Source organism: Balaenoptera acutorostrata, chromosome 6 (genome assembly GCF_949987535.1).
Source record: "Balaenoptera acutorostrata chromosome 6, mBalAcu1.1, whole genome shotgun sequence".
Lineage (NCBI taxonomy): Eukaryota > Metazoa > Chordata > Mammalia > Artiodactyla > Balaenopteridae > Balaenoptera > Balaenoptera acutorostrata.
In genome coordinates this window covers 21,976,285-21,991,357 of record NC_080069.1, presented here as the reverse complement: position 1 = coordinate 21,991,357, position 15,073 = coordinate 21,976,285, and the positions used below count along the sequence as shown (strand labels likewise).

The 15,073-nt window shown below is 41.0% G+C and overlaps 1 protein-coding gene across 3 annotated transcripts in view; it reads left to right on the top strand.

Moving 5' to 3' along the window:
* The window catches only part of AUH (AU RNA binding methylglutaconyl-CoA hydratase), a 163,603-nt gene extending 152,024 nt beyond the window's left edge, over positions 1-11,579 (top strand). For 2 of the 3 annotated variants that reach the window (XM_007193423.2, XM_007193421.3), the window contains 3 exons: positions 2,863-2,913; positions 4,612-4,659; positions 8,902-11,579. In XM_007193423.2, the coding sequence (XP_007193485.2) occupies positions 2,863-2,913; positions 4,612-4,659; positions 8,902-8,979 (177 nt within the window). In that variant the 3' untranslated portion in view covers positions 8,980-11,579. Of the gene's footprint in view, positions 1-2,862; positions 2,914-4,611; positions 4,660-8,877 lie in introns of all 3 variants that reach the window. The other variant, XM_057548727.1, reaches the window with a different exon arrangement.
* The last annotated feature ends 3,494 nt before the right edge of the window (positions 11,580-15,073 follow it).

Sequence of the window (15,073 nt, the reverse complement as noted above, 5' to 3'; positions counted from 1 at the left end):
TCACAGATCATAATCCTCATGAGTAATATTAATAACAGCGCATCGAGGGACCTGTATTAAGGGTTTCTTGGTTCTCTCACTCTTTTAGGAGTATTTTTCAAATATTCCTTTCTTCTGAAATCATGGATTAAAGGATTTTTGCTATGTAAACAGTTAGTGACTTGTCTTTATTCCTAATGGCGTATAAAGTTTTATAACTTCTGGAGTCAAAATTACTTCCTCTCTAACTCAAACAGCATTTGTAACCAAAGGCCATGGGTCCTTTTGGGAAATCTCTCTCTAGAAAAATGCATGCACCCTCCACATTTGTCTGGAGTTTCGCATCCAGTTTCAGGAGACATCCTTGGAGTTCTTTGTTGTAAGACAAAGCCCAGGTCTGCTGTGATGTACCTGTCCCCTGAGAGCTGTCAGACGGGTCCTCTCATTTGAGTTGGTTTCTAAAACCACACTGCCTGCTGTTGATGCTACTTCAGTCCTTCTCAGTTAAGTTATGAGCTATAAGCTCTTCCAGGGCAGGGACCTTATATAGTTTATTCCCCATATGAGGTAACACAGAGTCTTATACTCTGAACTGATGGAGAGAGAGCAAGTGGAAAAGACTTTTACTAGTTTAAGAAAAAAAAACAGCTCCCGAGTTCTGAGATTCACAGCCTCTCCTGATCCTTGGATGGGAGCATTCAGCTCCCTGTTCCAGAGCTCTGCCCAGGTGGCTCATTAGCCCCCCTGGCACCTCTGTGGTTCAGGTTCCTTATCTCACTCCTGGGAACTGGCTCTTTCTCCTGTGACTGCAGTGCTGTTAATGCCATCACTGCCCACAGCTCACCCCGCCCGAGAGCCCCCTTCTCCCCACCTCCAACCTGACATCTGGCTGCACCCTACCACGTGGTAAACCAGGCTGAACTCATCGTCTCTTTCATCTGAAGGACACGCCTCTGAGAACATTAATTGCTGAAATTAATTTTTCCCCAAGTGAAGGGAGATGTCAAATGACTTTGGAAAATGTGTAACTGTGAAACTGTATACAAAAGTTACAAAACAGAACTTGAGGTGGAATAATCTTCATTTTTACAGACCTTGTTACAGAATGATTAGTCTTCTTAATAATTAGAAAGCTTCTATAAAATTAGTATTTCTAGGTGATTTCTGTATTATATGTTACTTCCATTTTTCTATCTTAGGAAAAAAGTTTGTATATAAAGAAGAGGCACTGGTTTTATATTTCAAAAGAGAAACTAATTAAGCGTTACATCTAATAGCATTTTCACTTTCCTGTTTCTCCAGTTTTATAAACCTTGCTGCCCAAAGTGTGGTCTGTGGTCTAGCAGTCCAGGCGTCCGCGGGGAACATGTTAGACATGCAGAATCCCCAGCGCATGCCAGACCCCTGAATCTGCATCTCCATTTCAACCAGGGGCTTGGGGAGTTGTGTGCATATGCAAGTTTGACTAGCACTTGTCTGGGTCAACTGGTAATAAAAGTGAATGGAGGGGCTTCCCTGGTGGTGCAGTGGTTGAGAATCTTCCTGCCAATGCAGGGGACACGGGTTCGAGCCCTGGTCTGGGAAGATCCCACATGCCGCGGAGCAGCTAGGCCCGTGAGCCACAATTACTGAGCCTGCGCGTCTGGAGCCTGTGCTCCGCAACAAGAGAGGCCGCGATAGTGAGAGGCCCGCGCACCGCGATGAAGAGTGGCCCCCGCTTGCCACAACTAGAGAAAGCCCTCGCACAGAAACGAAGACCCAACACAGCCATAAATAAATAAATAAATAAATAAAATTTTAAAAAGTGAATGGATAAGTTTCCTGTGGAGAGGAGCACTCTGTTAAAAAAAAATGAATTGATGATCTTGAAAGAAAAAAAAAAAAAACTAGTATGTGTAACATACATACAAATCACATCTGGAAGGATTCTAACTGAGATACTTGCCTAAGCCTCGGAAAATTGCAGTCTCTGAAAAAGATTTTTCAGCACGTGATTTAGGAAGAGAATTTAGATAGGTTAAAATAGATAACCGAAAAATGGCATTTTTCATGCCATCCTACATTTATCCATTCACTTATTGGAGTCCTTTGTTGTGCCTGTTATTTAGAGCCTCTTGCATTTTAATTCAAAAGATGCTTTAAAACATGCCATTGAATTCTAATTCATCACCCAATAAACAATTTTCAGGAATTTAAAATGTGATCAAATAATTAAATTCCATCTGGAGGGTTATGGTTTCTAAGACAAAGTTATGTGTCCCTTCTCACAGAGGACTCCTAATTCTTTCCTCTATGACCCTCACACATCCTGAAGGACTTATTTGGACTTGAAGCTTTTGTGTGATGTGGGAGCACTGCCTGGAGGACGCGTCTTTACTAATACATCATCATCGTGGTTAGTTACTGATGCCCAGGGAAGAAAGATACAGCTCCACTGCCTGAAACAGATGATATCTGAATCCCATGTTAATCCATAGTGTCAGCCTCATCTCCAGCCCAGGGTTCTGTCGAACCACTAATGGGGGTGTTATTGTGCCAAACACTTTATCTCCTTTTCTTTTTCCTACTTAACTTGTAGGGAAATTTGCTGAGCAATGAAAAGCCCTCTACTGGACACATACCACCTGCTGACCTCCAAGCATATAGTTTGTTGTGCCACAGCGTGCTGTGAAATCTGCATAACATGCTGGTGCAATAGATTGTTACACTTGCTGTTTAATTAAGGCCTTGCAAGGCTCCTAAAATACATTTTCCATCAACTGTCTTACAGCCATTGTTGCCTGTATGCCACGGATCCAGCAAAGGGAATTTCTGAATTTGACTGAGATGTACAACATGATTTGCATAAATAATTAAAATATGTTTCTTTAATTTGAATTTTAGGGACCTGTTGCAATGAGAGTGGCAAAATTAGCCATTAATCAAGGGATGGAGGTAAGTGCCTTAAGTTTGAGTTTCTTGTTGGAATAGGTAGTGGAGATTTAACTTAAATGAACCATTATTTTTTAATATTCTAAAATATAGCTGTTTCACTGCTATGATTACTGAAAGCTACTGAGGTTCTTTTTCGCTACATCAGTGATTGCATTCTGCTTGTATCTGTTGTTGCTTCAGTATCATAATCACAGAATTCAGTAATTTCACTGATGCCCTGCAGCATATGACATGCTTATTATTTATGCCATTGAGTTAATAGATTTATTGGCTAGTAGTTCATAGAAAACCAAAAGAAAAGGGCATTCTGTGTATTCTCAGCACCAGTATCATATTATAAAAAAAATGTTCTAAGGAGAACTTCCTGGCTCAAAGCTCCTCCTAAAGATGGAGACCATCTTTAACTTCTTGATGTGCTTTTTGCAGTGAGACACACATAAACCCTGCAGGGAGCCCTGGGGTTACTCTGGAGAGAGAGCTCCAAAGGAGTGGAGGCCCCAGGACAGGGGAGAAGTAAGCAGGGCAAGGGAGCAATGCAGGTACCCATTTACATTGGGCTTTTCATTACAGTAGTTGTATTTTGGATAATTAATTACAGGAATTTTGAAGAAAGATATTTCTTCCTTGCAGACCCAGAGGCCACTATATTTTCCTGGCCTTCACAGCAGTAAAAAGAGGTTAAATATGTTAGTAATAAATACATTCTTAAAAATTTACAAAGTATTTGGTTTTTAAAAATTCTTACATAATAGTAACAATGCTGGAACTTCCCTGGTGGTGCAGAGGTTAAGAATCCGCCTGCCAATGCAGGGAACACGGGTTCGAGCCCTGGTCCAGGAAGATCCCACATGCCGTGAAGCAACTAAGCCCGTGCGCCACAACTACTGAGCCTGCGCTCTAGAGCCCGCGAGCCACAACTACTAAGCCTACGTGCCACAACTACTGAAGCCCACGCGCCTAGAGCCCGTGCTCCGCAACAAGAGAAGCCATCGCAATGAGAAGCGCACGCACCACAACGAAGAGTAGCCCCCGCTCGCCACAGCTAGAGAAAGCCCACGCGCAGCAACGAAGGCTCAACACAGCCAAAAATAAAATAAATAAAATGAATTAATTAGAAAAAATTCTCAAAAAAAAAAATAGTAACAATGCTAATAGCAAAAATCTTATATGACCCTAAACAGCTAGAGAAAGCCCATGCGCAGCAACGAAGATTCAACACAGCCAAAAATAAAATAAGTAAAATGAATTAATTAAAAAAAAAAATTCTCTAAAAAAAGAAATAGTAACAATGCTAATAGCAAAAACCTTATATGACCCTAACTATGTGCCAACCCAATGTATAGCTTATGTAGTTTATAAAGACTTCACCTAGATTAACTCATTTGATCCTCACAATAACCCCATTTGGTAGATAACTGTAATTAGCTCCTTGTTCAGGTGCACCTCTCTGAGACAAGAGAGGTTAAATAACCTGGGTAACTAAAGTTACACAGCTCCCATATGATAGAGTCAGAATTTGAACCCAGGCAACCTGGTTCCAGAGTTTCTCGTGCTGGTCATACTTCTGATTTGCTGTATTACATCAAAGAATTCTGTTCTTTTGGAATAAGGTTATTAAATTTGAATTTATATTTGTATTGAGTATACCATATTTTAAAAAGTAATTCTTGCTGAAATGAATTATATTTTTATCCTCAGGTCGATTTAATAACAGGATTAGCCATAGAAGAAGCTTGTTATGCTCAGGTATGTAATACAACCACGAATTCAATGCAGATACCCCTTACCTTCTGTATAAGTCAACTAAATTATATATCACTGAACCATGATATAGATACACTATTACAAAATCATACAGATGGGTTGAAATTATTTGTTTCTGCTGTTTGACTGTTACCAGCTCTTACGACTGATTCTGTTCCACATACTAATGACTCCTGTCTATGTAATTTAGAAAATGCTTAGAATAGTTAAGTTAGTACCATTTGTGCTGTAGCTGTCTCTCTGGCTCATGTTGTGTTTTCTGGGTGTGGTCTTGAACCCTCACTCCAGTGTAGAGAGGTGTGAGGAAGGCAGTTGTGAGCACGTGCCTCCAGGAAACATCAGTATTTGAGACTCATTGGCTTTTCCTGATGTTCTGAGCCTTTCCTCCTACCCACTGAAAGTTCACTAGTTCAATTACATATACAGTTTTCTTTTTTGTACACAAATTAATAGGGCTTTTTATAGAGGAACAAATCTTCCTTCCTCCCTTCCTTTCTTCCATCCTTTTTTAAATGAAAGATACTTTAGATGCTTGTTCTAAGGCATCTAAAGTAGCACAAGAGTTTTGTTCTACCTTTTCTGAGAATTGGAAACTGTGTCAGCTCCCATTTAAGCATGGCAGTATCATGAATTAGGAGCAATAGCTAGAGTGTTACTCTGCGCCTGGTCTGTATATATAAATTACCACCTGTCATTGATGAGCACATACCATGAATGAACTAAATTACAAACCTCTTACAAATGGACAACCTCAGAGTCTGAAGAAAAATTTTAAAAGCATATTTGGCCACACCTTATCAAATGTAACAGGAATCATACAAAGTATTCCATCAGACCACAATGGAATTAAACTAGAAGTCAATAACAGAAAGATAGATGGAACCCCACCTATTAATGGTGAGATGTAATCTTTTTAATAAGGTTAAGCAGTGTACTTCTAAATAACATTTGTCAAAGAGAAAGTCTCAAGAGGAATTAAAATATATTTTGAACTAAATCAAAACGAAAATACAACTTATCAAAATTTGTGGGAATATCTGAAAAACAATGTTTAGAGAGAAATTTATAGCATTAAATATGTATATTAGAAAAGAAGAAAGATCTAAAATCAATAATAACTTTCCACCTTTCAAAAGTGGATAAAGAAGAGCAAATTAAATCCCAAATCAGAAGAATACAAATAATACTTTAGAGCAGAAATCAGTGAAATTGAAAAAGGGGAAACAATAGATAGAAAACAAAATCAAAAGTTGGTTCTTTGTAAAGATCTATGAAATTGACAGACTTCTAGTCAGGATAATCAATGAAAAAGGAAGACAAAAATTATATCAGAAATGCAAGAAAGGTTGTTACTACTGATCTTATGGACATTGAAAGGATAAAGGAATACTGTGAACTATATATGCCCACAAATCTGATAACCTAGATGAAATGGACCAATTCCTTGAAAGACAAAATATACCAAAATTCATCCAAGGAGAAACAGCTAATATGAATAGTCCTATGTTTGTTATAGAGATTAAATCAATAATTAACAAACTTCCGAAATAGGAAGCACCAGGCACAGATGGTTTCACTGGTGAATTCTACCAAACATTTAAGGAAGAAATTACACCAATTATCTACAATCTTTTCCAGAAAATAGAAGCAGAAGGAATACTTCCTAACTCATTCCATGAGGACGGTATTAGACTGATAACAAAACTAAAGACATTACAAGAAAGGAAAACTATAAACCATTATCTCTCATCAACATAGATATAGAAATCCTCAATGAAATATTAGCAAGCTACATCCAACAATATATAAAAGGAATTACATGCCACAACCAAGTGAGATTTTTCCCCAGATATGCAAGGCTTGTTCAACACTCAAAAATCAGTTAATATAATTCATCACATCAACAGGCTAAAGAGGGAACTCTGGTGAAAGAAATCACAATTTAAACAAATAGATATCCCATATTCATGGATAGTAAGACTCAGTATTATTAAGATGTCACTTCTTCCCAACTTGATCATAGATTCAATGCAATCCCAATAAAAATTCCAGAAAGTTATTTTCTTAATATTGGCAAACCAGTTCTAAAGTTTATATGGAAAGTCCAAAGACCCAGATTAGCCAATACACTATTAAAGAACAGGGTTGGGGCTTCCCTGGTGGCGCAGTGGTTGAGAATCTGCCTGCTAATGCAGGGGACACGGGTTCGAGCCCTGGTCTGGGAAGATCCCACATGCCACGGAGCAGCTGGGCCCGTGAGCCACAATTGCTGAGCCTGCGCGTCTGGAGCCTGTGCCCCGCGACGGGAGGGGCCACGATAGAGAAAGGCCCGCGCACCGTGATGAAGAGCGGTCCCCGCACCGCGATGAAGAGTGGCCCCCGCTTGCCGCAACTGGAGAAAGCCCTCGCACGAACCGAAGACCCAACACAGCCAAAAATAAATAAATAAATAAATAAATAAATAAATAAATAAGAAAATCCTTTAAAAAAAAAAGTTTAAAAAAAAAATAAAATAAAAAAATAAAATACAGTGTGTGTGTGTGAAAAAATAAATAAAATAATAAAAGATTCTTTAAAAAAAAAAAAAAAAAAAGAACAGGGTTGGAGGAATGACACTACTTGACTTCAAGACTTACAATTAAGCTACAATAATCAAAATAGTGTGGTACTAGCAAAAGAAAAGACACATAGATCAATGGAACAGAATAGGGAGCCCAGAAGTAGATTCATACAAATATAGTCAACTGATCTTTGACAAAAGAGGAAAGGCAATTCAATGAAGAAAAGATAGTCTTAAAAAGGAATAGTACTGAAGCATCTGGACATTCAACTACAAAAAAAAAAAAATCTAGACACTGACCTTACACCCTTCACAAAAATTAACTCAAAATGTGCCATAGACCTACATGTAAAATGAAAAACTATAAAACATCTTGAAGATAATATAGTAGAAATTCTAGGTGACCTTGAGTTTGGCAATGGCTTTTTAGATACAACACCATAAGTGTAATTCATGAAAGAAAAAATTGATCTTTGACTTTATTAAGATTAACTTCTACTCTGCAAAAGACACTGTGAAGAGAATGAAAAGACAAGCCACAGACTGGGAAAAATATCTTTGCAAAACATATATCTGATAAAGGACATGTATCCAAGACATACAAAGAGTTTTTAAAACTCAACAGTAAGAAAATAACCCATTAAAAAAAAAAAAAAAAGAAAAGAACCCATTAAAAACTGGGTATAATGTCTGAAGAGATACCTCACCAAAGTAGATGTACAGATGGCAAATAATCATAGGTAAATATGCTCCACATCATATGTCATTAAGAAATGCAAATAAAAACAAGATGCCGCAGTTTGGCCATTTCTTACATAGTCTTACCACATGATCTAGCAGTCATGTTACATATTTACCCAAATGAGTTGAAAACTTATGTCCACGCAAAAGCCTACACACCGGTGTTTACAGCAGCTTCATTCCTAATTGCAAAACTTGCAAACAACCAAGATGTCCTTCAGTAGGTGAATGGATAAGCTGTAGTACATGTATAAGTGGGGTGTTATTCAGCAATGAAAGGAAATGAGCTATCCTACCAGGAAGAGACAGGAAGGAACCTTAAATACATATTGCTAAGTGAAGGATTTCAGTCTTAAAAGCCTGCATACTATATGATTCCAACTCTATGACGTTCTGGAAAAGACACTGGGGTGGGGGATAAGGGATGACTAGGCGGCCCATTAGGGATGTTGAGGGCAGTGAAACTATCCTCTGTGATACTGTAATGGTGGATACGTGACATTATGCATTTGTCAAAACCCATGGAACATCCCTAATATAAACTATGGGCTAGTTAATAATATTGTGTTAATATTGGCTCATTAGTTGTAACAAATGTATCACATTAATGCAGGATGTTAATAATAGGGGAAACAGTGGGGGGGCTTGAGGGAGTATATGGGAACTCTGAACTTTCTACTCAGTTTTTTGGTAGACCTAAAATTGTCTAAAAAAAATAAAGTCAATTTTATTGAAGTATATTTGAAATGGGAAAAAAAGCATCTTAAGAGTTAGAATGATAAATTTGGTCACATAATTTAAATTGTTCAAATGATTTCAAAATTTTCGATTGTCTTCTAATTAGTTTCCTTAATTAAAGCTCATTAAACTTTCACAGTTGTCTTTATTTTTTGGCATAGATAACAATGTTTTGCTTCTCTTAGACCATTCCAACGAAAGACAGACTTGAAGGTCTTCTTGCTTTTAAAGAGAAAAGGACCCCTCGTTATAAAGGAGAGTAGAAGGAAGAGAAATCTTTAAAATGCCAGTGTAATAAATATACTTCTGGAAGTATCTTTCAGATTCACGTATGCCTCAGCATCTGGAATCCCAGAGACCAAAGTGAAGAGCGAGTTATCCACATACTGAATTAAGTATCTGGAGTGGACCCCTATGTGTACTTGTTCAAATGTGTATCATCATTTTCATTTAGATTTATAAAGCTAATAGTGTATACTGTCAAAAACGCCAATTCAAAATTAGGTATACATTTTTAAATACCTCCTGCATATGAGGCTTTCTGTTCTTAATTTTTTTAATGTGAATAATGTATATATTGCACACGCTAGGAAAAAATATTGATTGTATGTCTCCTGTGCTACAGTATGAAAATAAAATTATTTCTTTGTACCAAAAATGTGAAGTTATACCAAATAAAGTTTCCAAGGGATTGTACACATACACCCGCACACATACATCTCATACTGAAAAAGGAGCTGATAGAATTCTGAGTGAAAATTATCAAATATAAGTAAAATTCGTGAAAAGAAAACATGGAAATTTTTCTCTTACCCCATTCTTTTTGTATTGAATAAATCATTGCATGTTGGATTTTAGAAGAAACCACCTTTCCATTGCTGATTCTGTCAGGTGACCTCTTTACGTAGTCAGTCTTAGAATACAGTATGGATGGTGGAGAATTAATCCAGTCAGAGACTGGGACCAAAGGCCTTGTGGAGGCCAACTGGAGGCCTGGAACTGTTGTACCTCTAAGCCCTCCTAGCAAGTGGCCTGGCCCCCTGGCCTAACCCAGAAATAAAATGGTGCAGCCAAGGTTGGCCCTTAGAAGTGGCTTGGTCCTGGATTAAGGGTGAAGTAGAGCCTGCTTTCTGCTTCCTTCTCCCCAGCTATTTGCAGCTGATTTCAGTAAGGAAAGGAGGTGAACACAGCACCCCTCTCTCCCTGTTCTAACAAACATCATGCCCTTCTACCCCTGGCCAAATAAGCAACTAGAAATGGAGGAGCTCCAGGGGTGTGTGAGTTTATATAGCCTTGCCTGGGGGACAGACAGGAAGTGTGTGGGAAATAGTCAGCTGTAGAATTCAGTGTGCAAAAGGGAGCGGAACAGTACAGCTCTCTGAACGGATTTGGGCTAGCTTTATTTTGTGTTCATTTGATCAAACCACACTGCCTTTTGAGGCTGCATCCAGGGCTGAGTCCAGCAGTGCTGGAGAAACCCCCCTTTTCCAGGACCCGCGCCTGTTACTTGCCAGCTCCAGGGGTCCCCCACTGTCCCCGAACACTGCAGCTGTGCTTCATTGCAGTGAAGTCAAGTTCGACACGTGGGTGACTGCCTGTTTCATGCATTCCCATGCTCCGCACCACAGCTTCCTTGCTCTTTTAAAGCATATAGACTTGGAATTTTTTAAATCACCGAAACTTTTGTTTTTTAATTTGAGAAATTGAACTCTCAACCTCAATTCTAAAATCCTTGAAAGAGATAAGCGTGGACTTAACCTCAGCTGATGGGCACCCTGCCAGGGGGCAGGCCTGCTTACTGTGCGCGTCCTTGTACTACAGCAAGCGCTGTGCTCTTTGTCACCTTTGCTGCTGACTCTGTTCAGACTATGATGTTTGCTCAGCTGATCACCATCATATGAAAGGAGCTTGTTAAAATTTACATTCGGCTCTGTGGTGATTGTATCTGGTGGTGTGTACACTTTGCTGATAAACTTGTACCATTCATTTCCTGCAGGATAATTTGCAAATAAAGTGCTGGTCCTAGTTTTCATGATCCTTCAGACGTTTCAGGACCCCTTGGCTCTGTCCGTGACGTGCAAATGCCACTTCCATTCTAACTGAGTAGGAAATAATTATGTTTATGGGGAAAAATATTGAGTGTGTTGAGTGACTTGTCTCTCCTAACTTGGATTCGTAGTCTGCTGCTGATTGAACACCATTTAATTTCCTAACAAGTTCTGATTAAGTCCCTGGAGTGATTAAGTCAATGGAGTGTATCTGAAAGCAAAGACATCATCCGGTAGTCACTTCAACGTGTCTGCGCAGCTGTCTGTATAGATGTTTGCCTTTCCCTTGCTTTTCTCTTCAGCAGGGCAGTCTTGCTGGAGGGTGGTCCTAACACTCCCCATGGGTTGAAGCCCAGTGGCTGGGTGCTGGGGGGGCGTGCTCGTCCCTGAGGGAGTGCCTGCATTAGCACGTGGGCCAGAAGCTCCTTTTGTTTTCCTCCAGGGCTTGGAGTGTTTTCAAGTCCTTACACTGAAACCACATGATGCAAGCTGGTAACACAGTGGATGTATCCATATGTTCAGATGAATTAAAGGCGACCAAGAGGGAAGATGATTAACCGGGCACACTTACAGTTCAGGGGAAAAACATTTCACGTTATCTCAGAGCAGGAAACCTACTAGTCTTGAGGTAATGTAGTGCTGGTTAATTTATAACTTATCTCTGAAAGAAAAAGAGGTCTCCAAGTGACAGAGATTCTGAGTCAAGAGAGGACTTGTAGTCACGGCCAAAAGAAGACTCAGATTTCCTGTGATTCATTTTCTGTGATTTAAGGGTCATTTCAACTTTGTGTTGTTTTCAATAAAAAATAGACATGGTTTTCCTGTCTTTTTTTTCCCCCCTCTGGCTGTCAAGAAATTTGGCGTGTCACACAGTGTTACTTTTCTGACGATACTTACAATAGCGCTCTGGACATGGACTGGAGAAGTGGGGTGTCATTTCGTGTAAGCCACACTTACAGAAAATGCTTAATTTTCATGTGGACTCATAGCTGGCTACCCACTGACCCTTTTCCTCACTTAACCCTAACTCCCTCTTCTGGTTAAGTGAGGCCCTACATTTGCTCTGATTTGGGGTCCAAAAATCCTGGCAGGCAGGCAGACTTCTTAAATGGTTAATCCTGCCGTTATTATTTGTCTACTTACCTAGTTAAATAGTGTATGTCAGCATTTATTGGGCTTTATCAAAAGACAGTCAAAATTTTCTTATATTTGAAAAGAATGTGTACGTGTGTCACAAAAGAAAAAACGGCATTTTAAAGTTACTTGGTAATATGTTGGTAAAATGAGAGCCACTCTTCTGCAGAGATGAGACGCTACAGATTGTGGTTGGGGGTATTTTGGCAGATAGGGGGATCAAACACCCTGCTCAAAATATTTGTGGGTCTCAAGCCCTAAAAACTGTTTCAAATGCCTTTTCTTTGGGAACCTCCCAAAATTCAGTTACCCCTCAGAGGGATAGGCACAATTTGGTGTGTCATAGTTCTCAAACCAATCCTCAGGGCAGTGTGAACCAGCTGGGCACCTGACAGAATAAAGGACAGACCCCAAGGACAGACCAAGACATGCACCTCTCGAGTGGTCAGGGCCAGCCCTCATGACGGTCGTCCGCACACCAGCTTAAAGGAGGCAAGGTAGAAATATAGCCCTTCCTCAGTGAGCTGACAATTCCCCGGGACCAGCAAAGTGAGCTCATAGCCACCAGCATGTCAGTCCCATCTTAAAAGTGTAGAAAACACAGTATTATGTGTTTTGATCAAGGGGACATTTTGACAATATCATTGAAGATACTAATGTGAATACGATGAGAGAATTAGGGCCGGGTATTGTTATGATAATAATGACTACCATTTATGAAGCCCTAAATACTTCCAGGTGTTTCCATGCGCTATATTGTATTTACTCTTCATAGCATCCAGGAAAGAAGAGGCACTGGTTATTCCTGGGACCTAGAGCAGGAGGCTGGAGCATAGCCTGATTACAGGTGGGTGGTGGAGTCAGGAATTGAACCTGGAGCTGTTGACCTGTCATTACTCTTAAGCCTGAAAACAGCTGAACAACACAGCCAAAGGCTACCGATACATGTGTATGTCAACCTTTGCCCAGATCGGTTCTAGTTTTCTCATGACTTGGCAAGAGATAGTGTGCGTATCGAATGATCTGACGATGGGCAAGCAGTGTGACAGTTACAGCGATGCCTGCTCAGCGTCTCCTTTAAACCGAGCCCTTTGCCTGCATGTTCACATCCAATACTCAAAAACCTTAGGAAATGGGTTTGTCATTTTCTAGCTTAAGAAGCTGAGGCCAGAGTTGGATTTGTGTCAGGCATTCTGAATTCAGAGCCCTGACGTTCATTACGACACCTGGAGAATACAGAGCCCATCTTGGCAGCTGTGAGCAGTGAGTCTGAGGACTCGTGTTTGATAGGGATACCCATCAGAAAGGAAGCATGTGTGGGTGAAGAGCACCCCATGCTTCTTTTGGGGAAGCATAATGTGCATCTTGCTCTATTCTGCACTGGTCAAACTCACCTAGAGTCTTGTATTCACTTCTCAGTGTCACAGTTTCCGGTGGCTGTAGATTCCCTCTGTGCTTTTCTGGAAAGCACACAGGAGTTCTTTTTTTTTTCGTTATATTTTTTGGCTGCATTGGGTCTTCATCGCGGCACACGGGATCTTTGTTGAAGCACGCAGGATCCTTTTTCGTTACAGTGCGAGGTCAGCTGGGGGTCTGTTTGGGTTTCTCTCTAGTTGCAGCGCTCGGACTTCTCTCTTGTCACACAGGCATTCTTTGCCCAAGTTTCAACTCTTCTGAAACCAGTGATGAGACCAGGTAAAGCATCTCCTCCCTCTGAACCTGTTTCTTCATCTGTGAAGGAATCGTAGTCATTTGTGATAACTGCAAAGACAGACTGGATGTGTCCAGGCAAAAGGGCTTTGGAATCAGTAAGGTTGCCTTCTACAGAAGTGGTGGTGATATTTTACTTGTTTCATGTTTCAGAAGAGAACTGTTGGGACAGGGAGGTGGGTCTCACAACCACGTCCAGTTCGGGGCCGTGTTCAGGAACCTGGGCGTTCACTCAGGAGCCAAGAGGTCAGGGGAAACCTGGTGGCTGGCTTTTTTAGAACCACAGTGTGAAACTGGAAACTTCAAGGCTGCCAGGGGCCAGAGGAAGGCACACAGGCCCCCCACTCCCAAAACCCCTCTTCCGCTCTGCTCTGCGTCTGTCCACAAACAGAGATGAGGGCTCTGGTCAGTAGGGGAAGCTGCTTCCACTCTCCCAGGCCCAGGAGCAGCTCCCTGACACTGAGGTTGAAGCAGAAAGTGGGCAAGGGGGTGGGACAGAGGACAGTTCCTCTAACTCATCTCTGTCCCTGAAGTGATCCAGATGACACCCGTTCAGCTCCCACACGGGCTGAATAGGTGGGAAATATGTGGCTGCAGAGGCAGCTCACTTGTTGGGCTGGGTCGTAAAGAAGCACAGAAAGCAGTAATCTGCCTAAGTGGGGCTGTGGTTAATAACAACTCTGGTCCTTGGGATAATCCATAGTTTAAGCAGTAGTTCTTTTAATATTTTAAGAAAAATTACCCTTCGGCCTGAATGCCATGTTTATAGTACCAATTTTGAGGGCTGGGAAGGAAGGATTGCCCATTTTCTCATCACCCTGTTGGCTTTCACATGGCTGCCCGGTGGCCTCCCTGTCACAGAGGAGATGCTGGAGGATGCAGTCCCTGCGGCGGGTGAGCCGTGACCAGGCCAGGGACAAGGTGGGCTGCCTGCACCATCCGCCCACCGCATCTCACTGCCAAGTTTCGGTCCTAATACGTTTCCAAAGACTGCCTGTCGGATGTTCTCCAAACAGTCTCTCGTGAACCCATTTCACAGAGTGGGGCCTGAACTCTTCTGAGAGAAAGAGTAAAATCACCGCGGCGCTGAGGGACAGCTCAGGAGGGAACTGTGTTCTTCTAGTTGTGATGTTCACAGGCCAGGGTTTCAGAGGAATTGGAAGATGGGCAAATGTGCTTCTTGACCTTTCTGAAAATAGTCTGAGTCACTTTCACTTTCAGCCTCCGAAGCGTGTTAAATGAATCCTTTGTGCAGTTTACAGAAAAGTGAAGAGCGGTTTGGCAACCGAGAAAAGTTCCAACTCCTCACAGCCTCTCCTACCTTGAGTAACATTTCTTCTGAGTCGTCTATTAACACTGTTCTGAAACAGACTTTTTACGAAGCCTAGAGCTTGCTCATGAGTGGCCCTAATTTGAGTGCTTTAAAAATACAAGAAATGTGTGGCATGCCACAAAACACGGGAAA